The 25,373-nt window shown below is 38.1% G+C and overlaps 2 protein-coding genes across 20 annotated transcripts in view; one reads left to right on the forward strand and one right to left on the reverse strand.

The window, feature by feature from the left end:
• The window catches only part of LOC129746614 (patronin-like), a 43,437-nt gene extending 21,082 nt beyond the window's left edge, over positions 1–22,355 (reverse strand). For 5 of the 19 annotated variants that reach the window (XM_055740375.1, XM_055740367.1, XM_055740360.1 and 2 more), the window contains exons 1-12: positions 22,184–22,355; positions 21,533–22,036; positions 21,297–21,463; positions 17,781–17,936; positions 17,391–17,492; positions 16,806–16,952; positions 13,304–14,518; positions 10,224–10,449; positions 8,792–9,195; positions 5,058–5,294; positions 4,575–4,824; positions 4,189–4,263 (exon numbers count right to left, since the gene is read on the reverse strand). In XM_055740375.1, the coding sequence (XP_055596350.1) occupies positions 4,189–4,263; positions 4,575–4,824; positions 5,058–5,294; positions 8,792–9,195; positions 10,224–10,449; positions 13,304–14,518; positions 16,806–16,952; positions 17,391–17,492; positions 17,781–17,936; positions 21,297–21,463; positions 21,533–22,036; positions 22,184–22,340 (3,640 nt within the window). In that variant the 5' untranslated portion in view covers positions 22,341–22,355. The remainder of the gene's footprint in view (positions 1–4,188; positions 4,264–4,574; positions 4,825–5,057; positions 5,295–8,791; positions 9,196–10,223; positions 10,450–13,303; positions 14,519–16,805; positions 16,953–17,390; positions 17,493–17,780; positions 17,937–21,296; positions 21,464–21,532; positions 22,037–22,183) is intronic. The other 14 variants (XM_055740368.1, XM_055740361.1, XM_055740359.1 and 11 more) reach the window with 13 other exon arrangements.
• The window catches only part of LOC129743136 (patronin-like), a 249,133-nt gene that overhangs the window by 52,235 nt on the left and 171,525 nt on the right, over positions 1–25,373 (forward strand). The gene's annotated exons all lie outside the window — the stretch shown is intronic.

A 25,373-nucleotide genomic window follows, 5' to 3' on the forward strand; every position in this document is an offset into this window, starting at 1 on the left:
TTGAGAATTAAGCTCAGAATTGTGAAAAAACGCTTCTAAAGGGCAGGATTCTCATTTTAAAATTGTGATCTCAAATTAAGCTCAGAATTGCGAAAAAATGCATTTTAAAGTTAGTTGTGATCCCAAATTAAGCTCAGAATTGGGGATTTTTTTTTTATTATCTGACAATTTGCGCCGGGGGTCTTCAGATTTTCCCCAAAATGGAAAATTTGGTTCATTTTTGCGACCTTAAAACACATGTATTTTTTCAGATTTCTAACATTTTTATTTTTTGAGTTAGCTTCGGTTAGATTTTTTTGTAAATAAAAAATAACCATTTTCAAAGCTACAACACACACAACACAACAAGCCCAATTAAACTTGTAAAAGTAAATGGCCTTAATAAAGAATTATTTGAATAAAAAAAAAAAAAAAGCTACACAACTCTGTTGTTTCTCAACGGAAATTTTAAAATAGCACATCAAAACGCATTGAAATTTTATCAGCTTTTCAAATAGAATAGTTGAAAAAAATTAAATAATGACCTTCAACATGAAAAGTTGTAAATAAACTTTAAATGGCGTCTAAAAGTACCGTCTGCACCACCGAATATGTTGCAAAAAATACCATTGTATAGCTCGATTCATGATGCAACTTTCATCTGAAGACACCAAAGTGGGCCATTAACACCTTGAAGAGTTATGAAAGAAATAATGACAATAAATCTCTTTTTTTGCATCGAAAACAAACAATGGTGGAACAACTGCACTCACATATGGAGACAGCAAGCACTTCTAACAACATGGAAACAAAAGAACTTACCAAAGCAGGTAAAAAACACTACTTTTTCGTGCTTTGTAGAATGTTTGCAGCAAAACTGACTTGAAATTTTAACTAAAATTCTGAGTATCGTATTGTTTAAGTGATATAACTAATAATGGGAATGTTGCTTTTACAACCTTGTCATATACTATGTAACTTATTAATTTTTCGATCAAAGATCATTGTGAAGCATAATCAATGCCAATAGTAGAAGGTTCAGTCCCTGTGTTTGGGATCACAAAAATGTGATTAAAAAAATGAAATATAGACGTGCTTTACATAGTTTTTATATCGGGAGCTAAGCACTGGACACCAAAATCCTTTCCCATTGATCAAAAAAGTATGAGAAAGTGGCACAAATGTTGTAGAAATAATCAAAGAGCTCAGTATGGCCAGCCCAGGCTGTAAAATGATGAAAATATGATACTTTTACCGTATTCGTTTTCTACATTCGCCCAGTTTTGAGGTTTACCATACTAGAACGAACATAATTCGTCGTCAGTGTTTTGCTACCTCGATCGCTCACACACGAATCTTCAGTGTTCCACCGTCCATTTTAAATCAAATCTGGGGAATTACGGATGCAAAACTTAGCGCATAAACTTCTAAAAATGACAGTAAAATGTGCATAACTTGTTGTGACCTGGTGCAAAACTTGGTATAAACGAATACGTTAATAGATTTTTGGATATAACATGAAGTCAGTTAAGCTGCAACAATCTACCGCCCCTTCTTTCATAACAGTCCCATATACAAAAATAAGCAAGCGAGACAATCAGCTTTTTCTGTTTTGGAATATATTTTTAAATTGTGACCATCACTTTCAGCATAAACGAAAATCGTTTCGAGGTTGTCATAATAAATCGTTAGGCTTGAAATTTTCGAAATTGGGTTATTGGTAAGGTCAAGAGCACCATTTTTATTCATTATGGGACTGTTAATCGACCATATTCGAAACCTTTTTCGAATCTACTAGCATAACAGTCCCATACAAAATATATTTTTCTCACCAAGCTACTTTCCAAGACTTAAATTTGATCATTTTTGAACTTCTAAATGCAATTGTCAGAAAAATAAACATACTTTTGCAAAAAAATATCATGAATTTCACATTGTTAGTTGAATCTTTTTAAGATTTTTGATTGCATCCGATAGTTTTTCGCTCAGGAAGTCATTCCTAAGAAAGTCAGACCTGCTTTCGAAAACTAGTGTGCATCATTCGACATCAAGTGAGTTAAAAAAATGTTTAAATGATTCAAAGCAATAAACCAAAGACTATTTCGCCGAAAGAAACATTGAAAAGTAACCAAATCCGTGGTATTTCACATATGGGACTGTTATTCAGGTATATTTCATATACGACAGCCACGAATTGATATTTTTTTTCGAAATTTCTAGAACAAAACCTCTTTTTTTAGTCTTTTATGTTGAAGCCTTATGTTGCCCTAAAATGACGAAATTTCATATGGGACTGTTATGCGAGTAGGAGCAGTCTGAAAAAGACGAAAAAATAGTGTTTTTTACCAGCTTTGATAAGTTCTTTTGTTTCCATGTTGTTAGAAGTGCTTGCTATCTCCATATGTGAGTGCAGTTGTTCGACTATTGTTTGTTTTCGATGCAAAAAAGGGATTTATTGTCATTATTTCTTTCATAACTCTTCAAGGTGTTAATGGCCCACTTTGGTGTCTTCAGATGAAATCGTGAATCGAGCTTCACAATGGTATTTTTTGCAAAATTTTCGGTGGTGCAGACGGTACTTTTAGACGCCATTTAAAGTTTATTTACAACTTTTCATGTTGAAGGTCATTATTTAATTTTTTTCAACTATTCTATTTGGAAAGCTGATAAAATTTCAATGCATTTTGATGTGCTATTTTATAATTTCCGTTGAGAAACAACAGAGTTATGTAGCTTTGAAAAATGGTTATTTTTTATTTACAAAAAAATCTAACCGAAGCTAACTCAAAAAATAAAAATGTTAGAAATCTGAAAAAATACATGTGTTTTTAAGTCGCAAAAATGAACCAAATTTTCAATTTTGGGGAAAATCTGAAGACCCCCGGCGCAAACCCGTCAGCTAATAAAAAAAAATCCCCAATTGCGAAAAAAACGCTTCTAAAGCCCATAAAACGCATTTTAAAGTTGTGATTCCAATTAAGCTCAGAATCGCCGAAATACGCTACTAAAGGCCAGAAAACGCATTTAAAAGTTGTGATCCCGAATTAAGCTCAGAATTGTGGAAAAAACGCTTCTAAAGGCCAGAAATCGCATTTTGAAGTTGTGATCCCAAATTAAGCTCAGAATGGTGGAAAAACGCTTCTAAAAGCCAAAAAACGCATTTTAAAGCTGTGATCCCAAATTAAGCTCAGAATCGCCGAGAAACGCTTCTAAAGGCCAGAAAACGCATTTTTAAGTTGTGATTCTAAATTAAGCTCAGAGTTGTATGTATTTTAAAGTCGTGATCCCAAATTAAGCTTTGCACGCGTAAGATAATGCTGCATACCCCGAGACTCACTAGATGGATAGCAATAACTTCATTATCAGGAATACATCATCTTGTGTTATTGTACGCCGTGGAAGTTCGATGTTTGAGAATAAATCACTCTTGTTGAGTATCCCGTTCAAATCACTTCTCTGCAATTACCATTTCGATCAGAATCATCTTGAACTAACAGGAGTCTTAAAACGCTTTCGAAATTATTCTGCTTTTAAAATCAGAAGTCCGAACCGCTTTCACATTTTAACTAATGAAAAGCATGCCTTCATTATTTTCGCTAACAGAAGTCTCAATTCACTTTCACTTTTTCCATCAGAAGTCCTTATTTGCTTCAATAATCTCCAGCAAGTAGAAGTCTCAACCCTCTCTCAAAACTTTTAACAATTCGCAACAGTCTGTTAAAATATCTTCAACGAGCATAATTCTCATTTTTTCAAATATTTAACACTCAACGGCGAATCATTTTCTTCATCTCAAGAATACGTAACATCGTAAAAATATGATATTTTTTTCAAAGTATATTATAATTTTTTTTTCCATACTCCAGGACGATTAACTTATTATAGCACCTTCACCAACCAAAAGCATTAAAACCGAAACCACAAACTGCAATCATTACCTTCAACGAAACGAAACGATTCGAATCGAATAGAATGATGTCATCAATTCGATGACATACATTGTTTCCTAACTTCTTAACAAACTATGCTCAACGATAGCACAATAGAATGCACGAGACAAACACTAAACTGATCCATTAACAAATAGCAGGGGAGCAAAATAAGTTAAATAATTCTCAAAACGTTCAGCAATTAAACGAACAATCATAATTTAAAATATACGATACGTACTAAATCATAAAAAAACATACAACGGTTAAAAAAGCTTACCTCGTATAGCTAGTGAGTCTTGTGATCCCCGGTAGTAATCGCGTCGCATCGAGTTCGAACTCTGCAATCCGATTCCTGGGGTGGGACGGGATGGTACGTAGAACCGAAACATACACAAAAGCGAGGCGGGCGGGCACACCAAACACATATAAATGGGTTTATTTTGGCACGGGAACAACACGATGGAAAATTAAGGAACCAAAAAAAACGGAAACAAAAAAAAGTTAATAATAAAAAAGCTTAAATGAGGGTTTCTAAAATTTAAAAAAACAAACTGAAGGTGTTTGTCTCACTTGTGCTCTCTACTAGTAACACCATTTTTAAGAGGTTAATTTTCTCGTAAGGAAGCTCGATTTTTTAAGGCAAATCATCCGGTGGTCACTTACCGGTAAGGTTGGAGTTGGATCCCTTTTTGCCCCGGCTGCTGCCCAGGCTGGAAGTTTCGCTCAGGTCGACTGAGCCCGTTTCGACGTGTATCGTTTTGGGCCGGGGCCGGGTCAGTTTTTGGGGTCGCATTTTTGCCACCGGAGTCGAAGATGTTTGGTGATGGTGCATTGGCGCTGCCGAGGATGACTGATTTAGCGCCGCCTGGTGCTGCTGGTGTTTGATCAGAAGCTCCCGGTCGATTGTTTTGCCCTGGGGAATTGAGAAAAGATTTGTAAAACTTAGTTCGTTCTTAGGGCTCAAGTCAAGCACATTTGTTTTGGTCAAGCTTGAATGAGAACATTCAAGCAAAACGAAAAAAAAATGCTAATATAAATACCGCCTCTAGAATTAATTTGCACCACTGACCCACATACGCGAGCGTACATAGTGGAAGGGCTCAAAATAAAAATAATAAAAAAAACACCCCCCAAATAAAACCTCACCTCCCGTTCCGCTTCCTCGATGGCTTTTTTCAGTTTGTGCGCTTCGAGTATGGCCTGCCGCCGGGCCATCTGTTCCTCCTTCTTGCGGGATCGTTCCTCCTCCTTTTCGCGTTCCTTCTCGCGCCGCTGCATGGCTTCGATCTCTTTGCGTGCCTTCGCTTCCTCGGCCTGCTGCCGCCGCTGGAGCGAAAGCAGCATAATTTTCTCCTTCCGTTTTTCCATCTCGTCCACTGACGACTGTGTAAGGGGGCGGGGATTAAGGAGGGGAAAAGGGGTTGAGCGTGGTCGTGGTGGGTGGTTGGTGGGAGAAATAGAGAAAAAAAAATTAATATTGATTTGTGTACGCTGCTCGAGAGTTTGACCATTCTCACTACCGTTTAGTGGTCAGTTAAGTTTGTCAGGAAGCAATGGTTTACTTAGCGAATCGATTACCAATAAAGGTTTGAGTTACAGTTAACGTAGCACAGGGAAGTTGAAAAAGGAAGTAAAAATTCAGAATCAAGAGTTGAAATTCAGATTCAGAATTTAGCTTGAGAATTCGAACTCAAGATCCAAAATCTAAATTCAGATTCAAAATCAAAATATTTAAAAATAAATTTTTTTGAGATTTCTTCTTGATCAAAACTAGCAACTGATATAATTCTCAAAACATTTAAACAAGCGAAACACTAGAAGAAGTCTTAATACGATAAAATATTTTTCAGAAGCAGATATCTCAATTCACTCTCATTATTTGCAACTAGCAGAAATTTTATTTGACTTTATAAAAATTTCAATTAGCGGTAGTCTCAATCAATTTTTATCATGTCCAGTTAGCAGAAATCCCAGTTTAGTTCCATCATTTCACAAGCATAAATCGCAGTCCGTTTCTTTTTTTTTTCAAATCTAACCTTTAAATTTTCAATAAGCAGAGCTCCCAATCCATTTCATTATGTGATTTCAAGAAGTCTCAATCAACTCTTATCATTACCAACTATTAGAAGTCTCATTCCACTACAGTAGCAGAAATCTAATTCCGTTTTCATTCAATTTTAATTCGCATTCATCACTCTCAAGAAGCAGCAGCCCAATCATGTTTTCATCATTTTTAATAGCAAACCGTTTTCACTCCATCTGACTAGAAAAATCATCAATACGCTTTGAGCAAAAGTCTAAATTCCCTCTCATTTTTTTCAATCCAACTCCAACTTAGTGAAAGTCTCAATCCACTACACTTGCGGAAACACAAATTCACTTCCATAATTTCCAACAAGCAAATGTCTTATTTCGATTTCATCATTTTGTACAAGCAGAAGTTTCAACCCATTTTAAACATTTTCAACCCACTAAGATTAAATTTACTTTCACTATTTTAAACAAGACGAAGCCTCAATCCACTTTTCATCCACACTTTATCATGTTTCACTACCAGAATTCTACAGGCAATGAAACATTTTTCAGAAGCAGAAAACTCAATCCACTCTTACTTTTTGATCAAACCAAAATCGCAATCCACCTTTATTATTTTGAATTAGTTGAAATTTCTATCCGATTCTATCATTTAATGAAATTTTGAACCGTTTTTAACATTTTCACCTAACAAAAATTTGTATCTGCTTTTCACTCAAACAAGGTAAAATCTCAATCCCACTGATATTATTTTCAACTAGCAGAAGTCTCTATTCGTTTTGATCATTTTAAGCTTGCAAAGGTTTTCATTTACTGAATTAAATTTTCAAAAGTAGAAATCTCAATTTGCTTCCATAATTTCAAACTGCAGAAGTCTCAATCTGCTCTCGTTATTTTGAACTAGCAGAAATTTCAATCCACTTTCAACAAAGAGTGATCCTTATCCACTTTTATCATTTCAAGAATGTTCGAATCCGATAACATCATTTTTCTGGAGCGGAAATCTCAATTCACTCTACGCTCTAAACTTATAGCAGTACTAATCTGTTGAAACATGCAGAAATCTCTACCACGTTCATCATCTCCAACTAGCAGAAGTCTCAAACCACTTTCACTATTATAAACAAGCCAAAATCTTGTTCGTTCTCATCATATTCAACTAGCAGAAGTCTCAATCTTCTAAAGCAGAATTACGATAATATTTCTTTGCTGCAAAAGTCTCAATCCGATTTCGAAAGCAGTGGTCTCAATTTGCTTTAATTATATGAACAGACAGAAGTCCCTTAGCTTCCTAGAACTTTTTCTGCGAGCATCCAGAAAAGGTAAATGTGGGCTATTGTATCCAAAACCCTGGGGAAATCTAGGAACTTAGCTTGAAAAATTTCAACCGAAAATCCCGGCAATCTCCGGACAAATTTAGGCAAAATTCGAGAATAATTCAATAAAAATTAAGAAGAAAAACACCTGGAACGTTATTTTTTAACGAAACACATCAGCAGATTTTGTATCTTATTTCTGGCTTCCAAAAATCGTCCGTGTTCATTTTGTTGAATCGTGATCAAAAAAATCATTCTGTGAGCGCAAGAATTTAAAAAAAAAAATATAATGACTCAATTAATGTTTTTGACAAATAAAGTGTGTGCGTCCGATCTATTTTAAAAAATAGAATCATGTTTTGATTTTTAAACCGGGCAATATGGCTAGCTCATTCAATCTGCTTTCATCATTTTCAATCAGCAGTGTCCATATATGTTAAACAAGAAGAAATGTAAATTCGCTTTCATAATTTCCAACTAACGGAAGTCTTAGTTCGTTTTCACTACTTTCAGCAACAAGAAGTCTCAATTCGCTCCTATAACCTTTACAAGCCGATGCCTCTATTTTCAAAAAAGCAGAAGTCTCAATCCGCTTCTGCTATTTTAAACGAGCAGAATTATAAATTCTTCATTATTTACTACAAGCGAACATCTCAATCTATTACCATCAATTCAATCTATTACCATCAATTCAATCTAAAGTTATGAAGCAAATTTTCAATTTGCTTCATAACTTTTAGAAATAGAAATCTGAATCTTCTTTCCTAGTGTTCAATTAAAAAATACAAATATTTTTTTATGAATTTTAATCAATTTTTCACAAGCAGAAGTCTCAATCATCTTTTATTATATTAAATCAGCAGAAGTCTTAATTCTTAATTGTTTACAACAAATAGAAGTCTCAATCTGCTTTGACAGTTTTCAAAAAGCAGAAGGTTCCATGTCTTCAAAAAAGGAGAAGAAATCGAAATCTTTTTCAATCATTCGCAACAAGCAGAACTCTCAATACGCTCTCCAGATTTTTTAACAAGCAGAAGTTCCAATCTGATTCCATTAATTTAACTTGCGGAAGTCTTAATCTGCCTTAATTTTTTTAAATAGCAATAGTTTCATCTACAAAATTACTAGTGCACTAGTTATCCTGCCTTGGAGTTTCCAGTTTGATCATTGAAAATTTCGAAATGTTGTTGGGCAAACCATTTTCACAGGTTTCAACATTTTTTGATTTCCATTAGCTTACAGACTCGCCAAAGTTTTCATCAATAAAGATTAACTTTTTTAGGATGAGAAGCTTAACGCATCTCAAATAATCTTGAGGTATGTACTAAAAATATTTGATTCAAAATCAAAATAGTTTCTCGAATGGGCTTCCAAGTAAAGCCGGAAAAAAGTTCAACAAAAAAAAACTGCACACACATTCGTTCCACGCCAGCCAGTCTCTCTAATTTGGTAGGCGACAGTAAAATTCATTGAACCGTGACCAACTCTACTGAGTAGGTAGGTATGAGTACTAAAAAGTATTTGGCTTACCGGGTCCAGGTTGGTCACATCGGTGCCTATCACTAGCTTCGCTTTCCGCTGGTTTTCGTTCTCACTTCCGTAGCCATCGCCTAAACTGCTGCCACTAGTGTTGCTGTTATTGTTGTTGTACGAATGATGAATGTTGTTGGTGTGGTTGGTGACATCCTCGAGGTGGCGCCGCTCGCTCGGATCCCGATGTTCCTGTAGGGCCGCGGCCATGTTGCTGCTGTTGTTGTGCTGGCTGAGCCGATGATGGTGATTCACGTTCCCGCTTCCAGCGGTGCCCGTTTCGAATGGGGAGCTCGAGCTATCGATGATGCTCTTCCGAGTGACCACTTGCTCTTCGTTGAAGTTCGACGAAAAACTGTTGGCGGTTTTCACACTAAAGGTGCCGAAATTGTGTTGATTGTTTTCTGTAAGCGAAAAAGAGAGTGAGAAAAAAACAGACGAATTAATATGGACATCTTTGGAAAGAGAGCAGCCTTCCGCCACCCTCCCAGTCAGTGGCTGGTGCGTGAACGACCACAACATCGCGTTAGCTTCGGTCGTTCAAGATTACATGCGACCTTGTTTTGATGGTCATCACACTGACGACGACTTCGGTTGATGGTCACCCGGTCGGTCCCCTTGGCCCCCGCGGTTAGTTGTTGTTGTTATCGTGTCTGAATTTGACAATAATAATTATCGATGAGAAAGCGGAATTTATAATCGAGCTTTTCGGGCGGATGGACTGAACCATGAACACCATTTGTTTTAGATAACTTTGGATGGTTAACTTATACAAATATATCTGTGTAATGTAAACATAGCCAAAATAGAAATTGTTACTTTGTTGTTTGGATTTAAATTCTATTTGAATTTTTTTTAAAAACTTACTTAACTCACATCACGCTAAGCTAACACCAAATAGATCCATTAAACTTAATCAAAATTCTGTCAACATATGAATTTTTAATTCCAGTTAAAAAATCTTAAAAAGCATACTAACAATCTTATCTCTTTGGGAACTACATTTCTATGCAACTACACTCTCTCGCGGCGAAGACGATAACGAATGTGCCTTGCCCATATCAACCTATCGTGTTTGAAATTGAAATCCAAACATCTTCTCAACAAACTAACCACCCCTATGGGGGCCATATGCCTATGTAGTAGCTTTCAATATTTCGCGTCGTTCCGGTTGAAGGCAGACGACATAGCTCGACTAGTTAGCAGGTAGAAAAGCTTGCAGAAATGCTGTTCCAAGTGTCGGTAGTGATTAATCGTGGAAACTACTCGAGCCCTCTTTGGATGTCGGTGATTTAGTTTATGTTCACGGTGTCCCACTTTTTTCTAAACTTTAACGGACGTTATCTTAGAACAAATTATTCTCTCAAAAAAGGTGGACTCTATCCAAGATAACTTAGCACTAATATCTAAAAAAATAAAAGAAATAGCTCACCTCGATGATTGATTTTCTCGTTGCTGCTGCTGTTGTGGCCGTCCGGATCGGTGGCCCCACCACCACTGACTAATGATGACCCTCCTCCTCTTCCTTCTCCTCCGGTCAGTTTATCTTTCTTGGGCGAGCGCTTGGTTCGGAGCGGTGGTTTCGGCCGCTTCGGTTGCTCGTTATCGAACGAGATGTAGAAGCCCTTCTGCTCGTTCATGTCGTCCTGCTGCGGATCCTGTGGAGTAATTTATTAAGAATGGTTACAAGAAGAAAAAAAAAATTAAATACACCTGTATCTAAAAGATAAATTTAATTTTAAGGCGGCTGATGATTAAAAATCATAACTCTACTTATAAAACTTGTCCAGAATTATTTCACGAATAAATAGATTGCAGTCAAGATTCAGAAATTGGGAATTGGAACGTTTCTGAATCGAATTTCTGATTCAGAATTCAGCATTCAGGTGAACTAAGAATGTCAGATTCAGAATTGAAAAATAAAATAAGGCAAGATTTAATGCTGGAATTTAAAATTTCTTGATATTTCGGAACTACGACCTTCTTTCTCAACCCGCTTTCTCCGCGTTATAGCAGAAGTGCCAATCTGCTTTCATTCCATTTTCAATGAGCAGAAGTCTCAATCAGGATTATTTTCCTTTTTTTCAACAATTCAACGTTTAGAAGTCTTGTTCGTCATTTACAAGTCATTTTATACATGCAGAAATGTAAATCTGTTTTTACGTTTTTTCTTTTAACTAGTGGGAGTTTAAATCAACTTTCATTATATTCATCAAAAAAAATCCCAATCTGCTGTGATGATTTTTCACAGAAAAGTCACGCTTTCATCTTTTATCACCACAAAATTCTGAAGTCTCAACGATTTTCATCACAAAAATATGTTTGTGATGAAAAAAAACCTGTTGTTCCTCGATTGTACCCGCAAAATGAGGAATAAAACTTCATTCAAGAATCTGTGAAATTATACAAGCAGAATTATTGATTTGCAAATTATCATTTCAAACAAACAGAAATCTCAATCCGCTTTATTTATTTAGTATTTTTTTGTCAGCAGAGGTCTCAATCCGCTTACACAATTTTTTACTTGTAAAAACCTCATTTCGGTTTAACTATTTTCAACTAGCATAAATCTCAATCAGCTTTTAAAATTTTCAATAAGCAAAAAGCTCAGTCAATTTCCAATTAAGTTACAGTCAGTTCACTTGTTTGTTTTTTTTCTATTAGCTGAAGTCTCAATCAGTGCTCAAATAACTTCCAAAAATGAAAAAATTCAGTCCGGTTGTCCGAATCAGAACAATATAAACGAAATCTCAGAACGAAGTCTTTATTTTAGACTTACAGATATTTTCATCATTTTAAACTATTATTGATCAATATAGAACTTGCTGAAATCTCAACCTGCTTTGAAAATTGAAAAACAAAACAAGTTTTATCTGAAATCTCAACACGTTTTTTTTTTCGATGGTAAGAGATTCAATCCTTGTTTTTCATGTTTAACTAGCAGGAGTGTCAATCTGCTGTTGTTATTTTCAACAAGCGGAAGTTTCAATCAATTTTCATGTTTTTTTTTCTTTCAAAATTTTGGGTTATAAGTGGGTTAAAAAAGATAGAACACAAGATAAGTAAACTACATAAATACATTTCAAATACCTTTTATCACTTTAGACCAGCAGAAATCTCAATTCCCTGTGAAAACTTTATACAAGCTAAAATTTCACTTGAAAATCCTACCAACTTTTATTTTTTTCAACGGACTAGAGTTTCAATCCGCATTTATCATGTTTATTTAGCAGAAGTATCAATCTGATGTCGTTATTTTCAACAAGTGGAAGTCTCAATCAGTTTTTATGTTTTTGTCTTCAAAATTAAAAAAAAAAAAGAGTGGACACAAGTGAATAAATTATAGACATTTAAAATACCTTTTCTCATTTTAGACCAGCAGTAATCTCAATGTTCTTTAAATACTTCACATTAGCAGAAGTTTCAACTGAAATTTCAATCAACTTTTAATTTTTTCAACAGGCAAAAGTTTCAATCCGCATTTTTCATGTTTAATTAGTAGGAGTATCAATTTGTTGTCCTTATTTCAAACAAGCGAACAATTTTCATGATTTTTTCTTCAATTTGTTTTTAAAAGCCAGACACAAGTAACTAAGTTACATGCATTTCTAATACCTTTTCCTTCAAATACTTTACACTAGCAGAAGTGTCATCTGAAATTTCAACCCATTTTTAATTTTTTAGACGGGCAAAAGTTTCAATCCGTGTTTTTCATATCTAGATAGCACGAGTATCAATCTGTACTTGTTTTTAACAAGCGGAAGTCTCAATCCAATTCAATAGGTTTTAATCTCCTATATTTTGGGTTGAAAATGAAAATCTATATTCGATTTTTTTTTTCAACAAGTAGAAGTCTCGATTCACATTCAACTTTTTGAACAAGCGTAAGTCTCTTTCCGCTTGCAAATCCTACTGAAAAATCCAATTTTATTTGATACTTTCATTGAACCGTTCACTTTTATGTTTAATATCAGCTGGCAGAAGTCTCAATCTGGTTTAATTAATTTCAATCATCAGAAATTTAGATCCGATTTCATAATTTTCAACTAGCTGAAAACGCAATAACTTAAAGTAACAATTTTAAGACAAACCTTTTTCTAGCTGAATTTCAAACCGCTTTTAAATCATCTACAACTAGCAGAAGTTGCTCAATCTCAACCATCTGCCATGATTTTCATTCAGCAGAAGTCTCAACCCGCCTTTACTTCTTTCAATCAAGTCTATAACGTTTACCTAAAAAAAATGTAGTTTTTACCGAATGCTTTATTTATTCGCAAATTGACAACACTGAGATTTCCAGCTTATAAACATATGAATTTCCTTAATTCAAGCACCGAATAACGAAGTTCGGTGAAGAAAATACGTTTAATCGTTTTCCATAGTGTACAATATTAAACCTGTTACTGTGTCGACACAAGATGTCTACTTGAAACCGAGTAAATAACTTTTCTTAATTTGGGTCCTAACCATGCATTTTTTTTTTTTAACATGATTTTAAAATCTACGACTCACATGAAAACTGTTGGAGTTGATCGTCGGTCTCGTTGGCGATGGGATCCGGTAAGTACGGTTGCCGCTGGTGATGTTCAGCTTGCTCAGATGTTTGTCCAGCTCCGGATGGTTGTTATTGTTGTTGTTGTTGTGGTGCATCATTTTGTTATTCGTCAGCTGTTTGCTGCTACCGTACAGCTGATCTAGTTGCTGCTGTTGCTGTTGTTGCCTGAGGGTAAAACTGCTGCCACCCTTCGATGTATTGATCTCCATATCACCGTTGTCCTCGTCCCCGATGAAGGATATACTTTGCGGAGCCATGTCGTCGATCGGTGGCGACAGCATCATACTCCGGTTGTCCCGGAAACTGTCCGCCAGGTGGCTACGATTCTCGCCGACCGGCGACGAACTGCTGCTACCGTGGTTGATCATCTGCGAGATTTGATTCCGCACCCGGGTGTGCTGCGGACTACTTGCGGAACCACCATGGTGTACCTCGAACAGATTCTGGAATGATTGTTGACTACCGCCGTGTCGGCTTCCTACTCCTCCTCCGTACCCGTCGCCACCACCGTCACCATTGTGGTGCAGCGAAAAACCGCTCTGACTAGGAGATTTGTTGTTGTTGTATGGCGAACTTTTCAAACCTTGGTTCCATGCGTTAATGTCCAGGGTTATCTCGGAACTCACTCGTTGGTTTGCGGCGGCTGCAGCCGATTGGGCCCAGGTTCTCCGTTGAGCCGGTTGCGGCGGGGTGCTACTGTTGTTATCGTGCAGGAAAAATTGATTGTGTTGCTGCTGCTGTTGCTGGATGGGAGGTTCCTTGACCTCTTGCGGTAAATACGGATCTCGATAGTGATTGGAGTCTTGGTAGAATTGCTGCTGTTGCTGGTCCATATTCAGGTATGGATTCGATGAGTATTGATTTTCCTTCCGGTGTAGTCCGTTCTCGTAGCCCATGTTGTTGTTGGAATACTGCTGTTGGTGGGTCTGCTGTTGCTGCTGGATGTATTGACCCTGATCGTTTACGTATTGGAGGGTGTGCAGTTGCTGCTGCTGAGTCATGAACGGATCCCTGCTGGGTGGTCGAGTACCGAGCTGTTGTTGTTGTTGCTGTTGCTGAAGAAGGGGCGCGGCCTGTTGCGGCAAATGAGGACTAGAACCGAACAGTTGCGTGTTGATAGGTCGATAGGTACCGTGCATGGTTTGCTGGATGTTTTGTTGGGAGCCGTATTGCTAAAAGTACCGGGGACCGTTCGGTTAGAAGGATGTGTACAAACAGTGATAAAATGCAATGTAAAATTCTGAACATGATTCTATTTTTCGAATTGGACGAATTTTCTGAGTTTGAATAGGTCAAACTCTGACATCAGGCCAGCCATAGCGCTGGTGATCATCAATCGAAAGCTGTTCGGGCTAAGTTTCAGCCCGAACGGCATTTTTGTAAATACGCGATGTTCTGTTTAGGTTAATAAGATTGTTATTTTGTTTTCTAAATCCTAAATCCGAGAGTATTTAGTTAAATTAAATGACAATCAAATGGTAAATGGTTCTTATCTTCTGGACGGTTCCAGAGGTTTATTAAAGGCGACGACGGACTCCTCGTAGTATTAAAAAGTAAAAATTATTACCCATCATCGCTTTTAAGGAGAGGCTCTACCTTTAAAGTCAAAAACGAAATACCACTAGAGACAGCGAGGTTCTATTTTGTGGAACGTAACTCACTTTCAAGTGATGAAATTAAGTCCACGCGGTCAAACATACAACGCGGTTACACACTATTCAGGCGAGCATCATCATCCTCTGAAAGATGTGCGGGCAGATGTTCAGTCCGAACAGCATTTTTGTAAAAAGGTTTGTTCCGCGTCACACATCAACACGTCAGGAGGCATTAAAGATGGTCATGAGGAAGGGCTTGAAGAATAACTTGTTGGGCCTCTGGAAGGTCTTTTTAAGCCTGAGAAAGAACTGATTGGGCCTGAGGAAGGTCTTTTTGAAGGAAGGTCGGCAGGCCTTGGGAAGGTCGGCAGGCCTTGGGAAGGTCGGCAGGCCTTGGGAAGGTCGGCAGGCCTTGGGAAGGTCGGCAGGCCTTGGGAAGGTCGGCAGGCCTTGGGAAGGTCGGCAGGCCTTGGGAAGGTCGGCAGGCCTTGGGAAGGTCGGCAGGCCTTGGGAAGGTCGGCAGGCCTTGGGAAGGTCGGCAGGCCTTGGGAAGGTCGGCAGGCCTTGGGAAGGTCGGCAGGCCTTGGGAAGGTCGGCAGGCCTTGGGAAGGTCGGCAGGCCTTGGGAAGGTCGGCAGGCCTTGGGAAGGTCGGCAGGCCTTGGGAAGGTCGGCAGGCCTTGGGAAGGTCGGCAGGCCTTGGGAAGGTCGGCAGGCCTTGGGAAGGTCGGCAGGCCTTGGGAAGGTCGGCAGGCCTTGGGAAGGTCGGCAGGCCTTGGGAAGGTCGGCAGGCCTTGGGAAGGTCGGCAGGCCTTGGGAAGGTCGGCAGGCCTTGGGAAGGTCGGCAGGCCTTGGGAAGGTCGGCAGGCCTTGGGAAGGTCGGCAGGCCTTGGGAAGGTCGGCAGGCCTTGGGAAGGTCGGCAGGCCTTGGGAAAGTCGGCAGGCCTTGGGAAGGTCGGCAGGCCTTGGGAAGGTCGGCAGGCCTTGGGAAGGTCGGCAGGCCTTGGGAAGGTCGGCAGGCCTTGGGAAGGTCGGCAGGCCTTGGGAAGGTCGGCAGGCCTTGGGAAGGTCGGCAGGCCTTGGGAAGGTCGGCAGGCCTTGGGAAGGTCGGCAGGCCTTGGGAAGGTCGGCAGGCCTTGGGAAGGTCGGCAGGCCTTGGGAAGGTCGGCAGGCCTTGGGAAGGTCGGCAGGCCTTGGGAAGGTCGGCAGGCCTTGGGAAGGTCGGCAGGCCTTGGGAAGGTCGGCAGGCCTTGGGAAGGTCGGCAGGCCTTGGGAAGGTCGGCCTTGGGAAGGTCGGCAGGCCTTGGGAAGGTCGGCAGGCCTTGGGAAGGTCGGCAGGCCTTGGGAAGGTCGGCAGGCCTTGGGAAGGTCGGCAGGCCTTGGGAAGGTCGGCAGGCCTTGGCAAACTATACTCAAATAATTATGATTTTCACCTGTGCACAACAGTAGCTTATCAACAGAATTGTTAAATGCCAAAAAAAAATCGTTTAGAATCATATTCAGAATTCAAGTTCATCCTACAAAATAGAATAAAAATTGTCATCACATTGGATCCACACACGAACACACAGAAAAAAGAAAATCAGAAGCATTGATAAAATAAAGTGTAACAAAAAATCGAAAACAAACAAAAAATAAGTAACATTCTCATTGTAAGAAAAGAAGGAATAAAAACGAGACAAACTATTGAATTACTGATATTGAGATGACGCGACACGCACAAATGGAATGTATAAATGTATGAAACTGTAAAACCGTGAAAACGTTACCGTTGATTGTATATTCTCGGGGGGAAATGATGATGGCTGTTTCGGGTGGTGTGGAATATGTATACCAATTTCTTAGATGGGGAAGTCAGACACTTACCTGGCTCAGCAGATTGGCAATCTGTTGCGCATGCAGTAGCTGCTGGGCTTGCAGGGTTTGGGCTTGAATTTGGTTCTGCTGCTGCGTTAGCCGTTGGATGTCCGCCTGAATATCGTGCAGGTGGGTGTTCATTTTTGTAATACTTTGCTGTTTTTTTTGTTGGTTTATATTTGTTTGAAAATTTTGGTTTGTACGCCGATTTTTAATTGTTTGTATTGAAAATGTGGCGCGCATTGATGTGGATGTTGTTTGGTTTCATAGTGTTATGAGTTGATATTTATTTTTTCACGGGAATGAATTTAGAAAGAGAAAAGGAAGCAAGCATACAAGAAATGTGGTAAGCGAAAACGGATGTTATATTAGAGATTTGGTTTGTTGTTGTAAATGCTTTTGCGATTGACGTTAATTCTAGTAAGTGAGGGGTGATTTGTTCATTATCATGAGATAGTGAAACCTGTCTCCTCTCGCTCTCTAATGTTATTATTAGACTATCTCAGCTGGAAATTGTTAGCAAGAATGCAAAACTCAAAAAAGTATTCAAACAACAATACTAAAGGGGTAAGGATGAATGAAATGACTATTTACTTGATACTGTTCCAAGTCCATGTTCTCCAAATCTGGCGTTTTCTTGGGCTCGATCACCTGTGCATTCCACTTGGATTCGTACTTAGTTTGATCATCCAGATCCTGTGTTGGGAGACGAATTCGCATTTTGAAACAAAGGAAATGTAGAACTTAAGAGTAAATCCTAATCTAAGAGAACAAGCGACATGCAAAATTTTACCGAAAGCTGAAACTATTCTAGGCTTAGCTAAGATCAATTAGAGACATTTTCGTTAGGTGCGCACAATTTAACAATTTTTTGCATATTTTGACCAAGCAGCGACGTCCGAAAAAAGTGGGTATGTGGTTTAGCAACAAAAAACTAAAGCACTATAAACTGGGAAACACAATAAACGGCGGCCCAAACTGTACCTTCAGGGAGCAGGGTCGTTCCACCATCCGGTGTTGTTGCTGGTGTTCTGGTGCTGCGGCACCACCTCCGGTATCTTCGAGCACATCCCCGGCGCCACCGAGCGACTCCTTCGGGGATGTGTCCGACTCCGACATGCTGCCGCCACCACTTTTGCCCTGTTTTTTTTTTGGTTTTGTGTTCCGGATGTTGTTGGTTGTTTGTTGTGGATTTGGGTGAGGTCATTCCGGTGCAAATTAGGAAGGGAATCACGTGGGAGAAGGAGGCCGTTAGCCGATCCCGCCAGATGCGGAGAGCAATTGGTGGTTGATACGGTCGATTGGTGGGGAAAATTTACGTATTTACACAACATCACGTTTTCAGGAGATCCAACAAGTAGGTAACATATGATATTCCCGTCACCATATAGAAATTGGATTGCAGATTTTCGATTCGATTGAAAGAAATGGAAATGTGAAACATGAGTTATAATTACACTACCTCGCTACTAACTATTGTTGCATAACTTGTGTGGGTTATTTACATTTTTTTCTAAAAATGTGCTTGGTGCATGACACTAAAGTGCTCAATTGAGAAACTTTGTAGTGATGAAGTCATATATGGATAAAAAATTACTCTGGCCGAATAAATGTAATTCCCAATTTAAAGTTCCAAAAAATGTATAAATGTTATAAGGGTTTCAAAAGAATTTTCATATTTGCTAAAATTTAAATTGCATCATTTCTGTACTCTTTAATTTGTATATTTCCCTCGCTCATTTGCCACTGGTTTGCTCTTTCGTTTGTCTCTATTTTGTTCATTATTCTTCTATTTTTCCTCGTTTGCCTAGTTCTCTTTCATTTGTCTATTTCTCTCTTTTTACTCTCATCTTTTGTCGTTTTTTCTCTTTCATTTTTGTTTTTTTTTGTCTATCTTGTTTTGTCTTTTGCTCTCTCTCTCTCTCATTTATCTTTTCTGTCTCTCATTTAAGTATTTGTTCGTCTACGTCATATGCTTTTTACACTATTTGGTTTATCTTTTACTGTCTCTCCAGTAATTTTCTACGAAGAATTGTGTCCTACAAATTGAAAGTCACGATCTGATTTCGTCTTTCAAAAGTGGCATATTTTCCGAGGAATTTTCTGTCTCGGTTGGGTATAGAAGTATATAATTCTAATCTTAACCCAGATCCTGATCTTGATCTTTATGCAAATTTTCTGATCTTTATTCTGGTCTTTATCTGATACTATTCCGGCTTCTGACCCAGTTCCTTATTCCAATTTCAATACTGGTCCTGATTCTGATCTACATCTTTACCTTAACTAATATCCTGGTTCTGATGCTGGTCTAGACTCCGATTCTGGTCTTGAACTTGATTCTTATCCAAGATCTAATCCTGATCCGGAACCTGATTCTGATCCACATCCGGATCTTGATTGATTCACATCATCAATTTGTCGCTGATTTGACGCTAAATATCTGGATATGTTTTCGATCCAGAACCTTATCCTGATCATTATTCGGAACCTGGTCGTGATCCTTATCGAGAACCTGATCCTGATACCTATCCTGATTCTAATCCTGATCTATTTCTCTCCTATCTGTCTCTCTTTTTTTATTCTTTATACCAAAAAGGTATGCTTATCATATAATGCAAATATGAGATAATGACTTCAAGAAAGTGAGGGAGCAAACGTGACAGTCATCGACTGTCGACTGTTCACAATTTTCTGTTCGACTATCACAGTTTGGGACAGTTCTTGTCAGAATGTTATGTGTCAAAATAAAACTCATCAAGATAGGAAAAAATAAATATCAAAAAATCTCATTTTGACATGATTTTGTTTTTCCCTCCTGATCGACATTGGAAAGCACTCTTTAAAACACTAAAACCTTGAGAAGATGTTTGATAAAGTTTTTGTAGCAATGTCGGGAGTTATAAAATTTATGTACGGAATGTTCCAATCAACTTGACACATAAAAAATACAAAACGACCATTGAGGCAGTAAAATTTAACGTTTATAATTGTCAATCAATTGGTTTGCATTGGGTGTTGTTTATTGTTGATCATTGATTTTACTTTATTGAATTCTAATGGGAATAAAAAACTGTTTAAAACATTTTAGATTTCATAAATCGAGTGATTTAAATAAAAATTTGTATTCGAGCAGGTATGGATAAGACAAATTATTTAATGTATTTTAGTAAAATACCACACAATTCCAGCAATTTTCGAGCGATTTTGCATCAAATTTGGTACTCAACCAAGATTTCACTCTATCTTTTGAAAGGAAGGTCATTCTAATAAAACGAACATTGTTTTTCAGAGATTTTTAACAAATATGTCACATTACTCGATGATTTGGTATATTAACCATAATCCATCCCAGATTTTTTACCCTCGTTTAAGGTTTTGGAATGTCAATTTGAGAAATTGTAAGTTGACTAAAAGTTCGAAAAACAACTACCTCTGAAAATTCGTTAAAAATGCTTTTCTGTATTTTGAAAATCTGAAGATGCCAAAATGTGTCAAATTACGATACCTTTTTATTCCAATTTTCAAAATTTTTCTACTATGACTGTAACAATTTTGATGGTTGTTTGTTGTATATTACGATTTTCACACACCTTTTTTCATTTTTTGTGATCATGCTTCAGCTTTCTTAGACACTAATTGATTTTTTTAGGGGGTTTGGTAGCGTATCTATTGTATTTTGTCCAAAGATTGTTTTATCAATTTTTTTCTAACACTTTCAATAACAAAAAATGAATTGTGATAGTTGAATATTGTCTGAGAATCATATTTAAGTGACGAGGTTTCTTAAACTATAAAACTCTTGAGAAACAAGAGAGATACAGCGATTTCAAGCGAAGAGTGTCAACTTGACACTCAAGATCCCAAAAGCGAGGTTTTTCTGAGCTTCCAGGAGGCGTCCATGAAAAAGTTATGATGCAAAATTAAAGTTTACATGAATTCATTGGGGGTCCCAGAAGAAATTCTTTCATTTGAATGCGCCTAATTAAAAGTGTAAGTCGCCAAACTTCCAATAGCATCATATTGACACTCAAGAGCGGATGAGGGCATGAGACCTTTCCCGCTTTTCAAAGGTAGGTTTGCCAAACCCAATGTATGTATATTAAAAAACTTTGCAATTAAAAAAACAGATTTTTCGGAAAGAAAACATTTTCTGTCCATATAAATTTCCGTACAAAAATGGATTTTTTGTTACGTCTTTCTCAGTTGCCAAAATCTACACGAGGTTTTCGATTTTCGGTACCAAGATGGTACCCTGCAGTTCATTGAAACGAATAAGATTCAAGATCTAAATTCGGAAATCACTCGAAAAAATCTAATCAAACCAAACTAATACGTTCATTAAAATTAAGAAAAAAAACGAAAATACAAAACTAACAATTCACATCCAGAACAAACGCAGAGACTCGAACAGACAGACTAAGAACTAATAATGTACAGCTTATGACTTCTACCAAAGTTCGAATGTTTTTAGTTATGAACATCCCCACATACACCGCTCACCTTATTAATGGCTTGTAAAAAGGCTTGTTTTCCAACCGTTTGGAGCTGCTTGGACCAGGCCGATTCTATTCGGCGCTTTTCGAGCTCGATGAGTCGCCGCTTCTCCTCCAGCTTCAGCTTGATGGTGGAAATTTTGCTGGCATCTTCGTAACCCGGTTGGGCATCGTCTGAAGTGTCAAAAAAGGAAAAATATAGTCACAAAATGTGAAATTAAAAAAATAACTATGCAACCTTACCTGCATCTTCCATCTTCTGAACGCTGATTGCCTGCTGTTGCCAGGTGGTGGTGTTGCCGCTGGGTAACGTTGCGAAGGACGTTTTCCGCCGGGGCGGAGTACTTTCGGCGGCCACTTCCGCCACACTGATCGGACCACTGTTGTGCTTGCCGGACCCGGTGAGGTCCCCATCCAGCATGTCTTTGTCGCCGCTAACGGAATGTTGCTGTTGTTGCAAATTGGTGCTGTTGTGCCTCCGAAGGGTTGGAGTTGGCTTTTCGGTGTCCCGATCCTGCTTCTCGTTGCCGGACGAGTCGGTATCGTACCCGAACTGGATCGAACCCCGGGCATCGGCCAGCGACGACCGGGCCGGAGTAGCCGGCTCAACCGACGTTAGACTACCGTTCGATATCTTTCGCTCCCGGTCGAACCGCCCGATGGTGTTCAGCTGATCCTGGGAACCGCCGAAGTTTTCGATCGTCAGCTGCGATTCTTCGCTCAACGAGTTGCGGCGGGATCGGCGACCTATAAAAAGGGAGAAAAAGCATTGATTAGTAAAATTCTTTTAATTTTAATTAGTTTTGAACAACTTTTACAAGCAAAATAAAAATTATAAATAGAATCAAACTATCAAAAACCACCGATAACAGTAAAAAAAAACTCTAAACTCACCTGAGAAGCTCGGCTTTCGGTGTTCCTCCCAATTGCTCGGACGACCTGCAGGAATACTATCGCCTAAAAGCAACCCGATAAAAGTTTTAAAAACGAAGAAAATGCATCGATTGACTATGTGGTCGAAAGCGTCCAGACTGAGCCGCTTGGGCTTCATGGTGCTGCTTGTTGCACCGGAAGATTCGAGATACTCTCGCTCGGGCAAGCTACAGAAAAGGGCAATTTGTAATTCTAACTCTTCGACTGACTTCAGTCACTGGGAGAGGCACCAGATTTTTCCGAATAAAAAAACCGAAAAACTTTCTTCTCCCGAAGAGTAAAAGGGCACTACTGCTTGCAGCAGCAAAGGTAAATAAAACAATAACTTTCAAGCTCACTGCACACGTGCGTGCACCACTCACTTAATCATACTCTCGTGTATGGTGGTCAATTTTTCGTTTTGAGCTGCCCGGCGACTTACTGACTGAAGTCAGTAACTAAAGTCGTGTTACATGAACCCCCCCTTCGTAAGTAAGGTGTCCATGTTTTGCTGCTCGTTCGTTTTGTTGGGGGCGGTGATGCCGGTAGATTACAGAAGAAAATTTCTATCTTTTAGTGTACCTTGTTCAACTTTACTTTATCATACCCACTATCCCAAACCAAACCGAATCATCGCGTTCGTAAGTTTATTGTGGTCGGTCAACCAACATGCTGGTGGCTGGTCAGTTGTTTTTCTGCCGGCTCTTCACTTATAGGAGCTGAGTCGTTGAGTCGTGTCGATCTTTTTTGTTGGCCAGTGGCGCACCAAAAGTTTTTTTTCATTGTTGGAATGACCAAGCTTAGAGTGGTTCAGTCATTCAGAGATTTTTTTAATTCTTTTGAATTTGAGATATGTGTTTAATTCAAAGAAGGTGAAAACCTTAGAAATCGATTCCAATTTTCTATTGGATTTTTCTGCGTTTTTATAAGAAAAAGTCATACCGTATGACTGACCTTATGTGGCGATCGTCAAAAACTTAATTCATGTTTTTTTTTTTCAACAAAATGACAAAAACCCATTTGAAGGCGAGATGTTGGCAAAGTAAGCATCTTAACATAGGGAAGATAAGGGCATAATGGCCACCTTAAGAAGGACGTCAATTTTACATTGTTTCGTGTTCAGACACTAAAAAAGTCTATTTCTTAACGGGCTAAAACTTTAAAAAGTAGATAAAAACGTTTAAACATGCATTTTAAATTTTTTTGCCAGAAGCTGAAAATCAGTGACTAGAGGGGCATAATGAGAACATCCACTGGGGCAGTATAAGCACCATTAATCGGGGCACGATGAGCATTTTCTGCCGTAGAATCTAGTAGCGAAACCAATTCGATTAAGTCAACTGAATTAGCTCTGTAGCTGTAGCTCTAGTTTGACTTATTTCATCTGACGATTTGGCCTATTGGTTAATTGGAGTTAATCAGAAGACTCGAGTTCGATTCCTGGTCGAGGTGATTTATTTTTCATTCACGGTTTTACAATATTCTCCAGTTTTTTCAGATATAAATGAGAGAAGAGTTGGCCTGCGTGTAAGCCCATTTTGAAAACTTTGAGGACACATTTTTCGGACCGGTTATACTTGGTTTTGTCTAAAGCTTATAAATTTCGGACGTGAATTTAAAATATTTTGATCACAGATTGGAAAACGGCAAAGAAAGTCTTCTTATACTTTTGCGTATAAAAACTTGTTTGGATGACAGCGCTTGAAAGAATCAAGTTTTCCAAATGTATTCAAAAACTGAGACAGCATCCTTGAACTTTTCTTTTTGGCATATATCTGAGGCACGGAATTTTAGTTGAGATTTCTTTTTTTTGTACACCGATTAGAACATAATTACTCAATATGACCTGATTAACCTCGCCTGGGGTGCGTGTATAGCTTTATCTTAATCTTTCTTTTGTCGTCTCTTGCGGATTCCAAAGACTTTTTTTTAAATAAAAATGTTATTAGTTAGATCAAATAACTTAGCCTTCATTTTGGTCATTTGCAGTCGCTCTCATCTTGTGAACACAAATGACTATATGATATAATCTCATATAGTCATTTGTGTTCACAAGATGAGAGCGATTGCAAATGACCAAAATGAAGGCTAAGTTATTTGATCTAACACAAATGACTATATGTGATAAAACCTACAGTAATTTTTTTTCTGAATTTTGCCATTCAGTATAACTTTTGTTTTCAGTTGCCACATCAGGATAGAGGACCCGGGATGAAAACCCCTAGATCATGACATAGCTGATTGACCATAATATAACTAGATAATAGAGAATAGAGATGCACGAACACTCGGCAGAATATGCGGTCGAATATTCTGTCAAGTTTGCTTTTTTGCATTGAATTAGATGAAGGTCGAATTAGAGTAAGGTATCTTTAAAATAGTTGTTCCTTAACATTAAGCATACCATACTTTATACCACCACGGATGAGCATAGTAGGAAAATTGAGCACGATTAAAAAAATGAAAAAATAAGGTAAATCTGGACAAAATCTAGGCTTAATTCCAAAACATACAAGAAGAAATATAGAGTAAATTACTTGAAATTTAAATTTTTCGTCGAATTACATCAGCAGCATACAAGTCGTACCTAAGGATAAAAAATTGATGTGAAATTTAAATTAATAAAACCAACGTATTTGGACATAAAACCTTAAACTTTTCAAAGAGTGATTTGAGAGAGTTTTGGAAAAATGATTGATTTTTTTTAAATACTATACCGAGAAAAATGCATTTCAAAAACTAAAACTCAATTTCCCACAAAAAAAAATCCGTCTCAGAATTCGATGAATTTTGTTTCTCAGCTGGGTCAATAATCAGGCCTACAAGTCATCCATACATTGCAACATGTGCATATTTAAGGAAAAAAAAATTTCTAACAAAAACTTTTTCATGATTTTTTTTGAAAATCATGTAATTTATTTTTTCGGTGTAGATGTCCAACCTTTCATTTAAAAACTTCTTCGATTGTAATAATTGATGGGAAAAGTAAGTGGAAATCCTACACTGAAAAAAATGCGAACTAAAAACTTAAAATCGATATTTAAAAAAGGCCATCTTATACCGTATTTGTTTTCTCCCCTCGATCAATGTTCCACCGTACCCGACAAAAACAAACACAAATCGTCGCCAGTGTGTTGCTACCTCACTCACTCACACGCTCTCTCGCAACACT

The sequence above is a fragment of the Uranotaenia lowii genome, chromosome 2, assembly GCF_029784155.1.
Source record: "Uranotaenia lowii strain MFRU-FL chromosome 2, ASM2978415v1, whole genome shotgun sequence".
Classification (NCBI taxonomy): Eukaryota; Metazoa; Arthropoda; class Insecta; order Diptera; family Culicidae; genus Uranotaenia; species Uranotaenia lowii.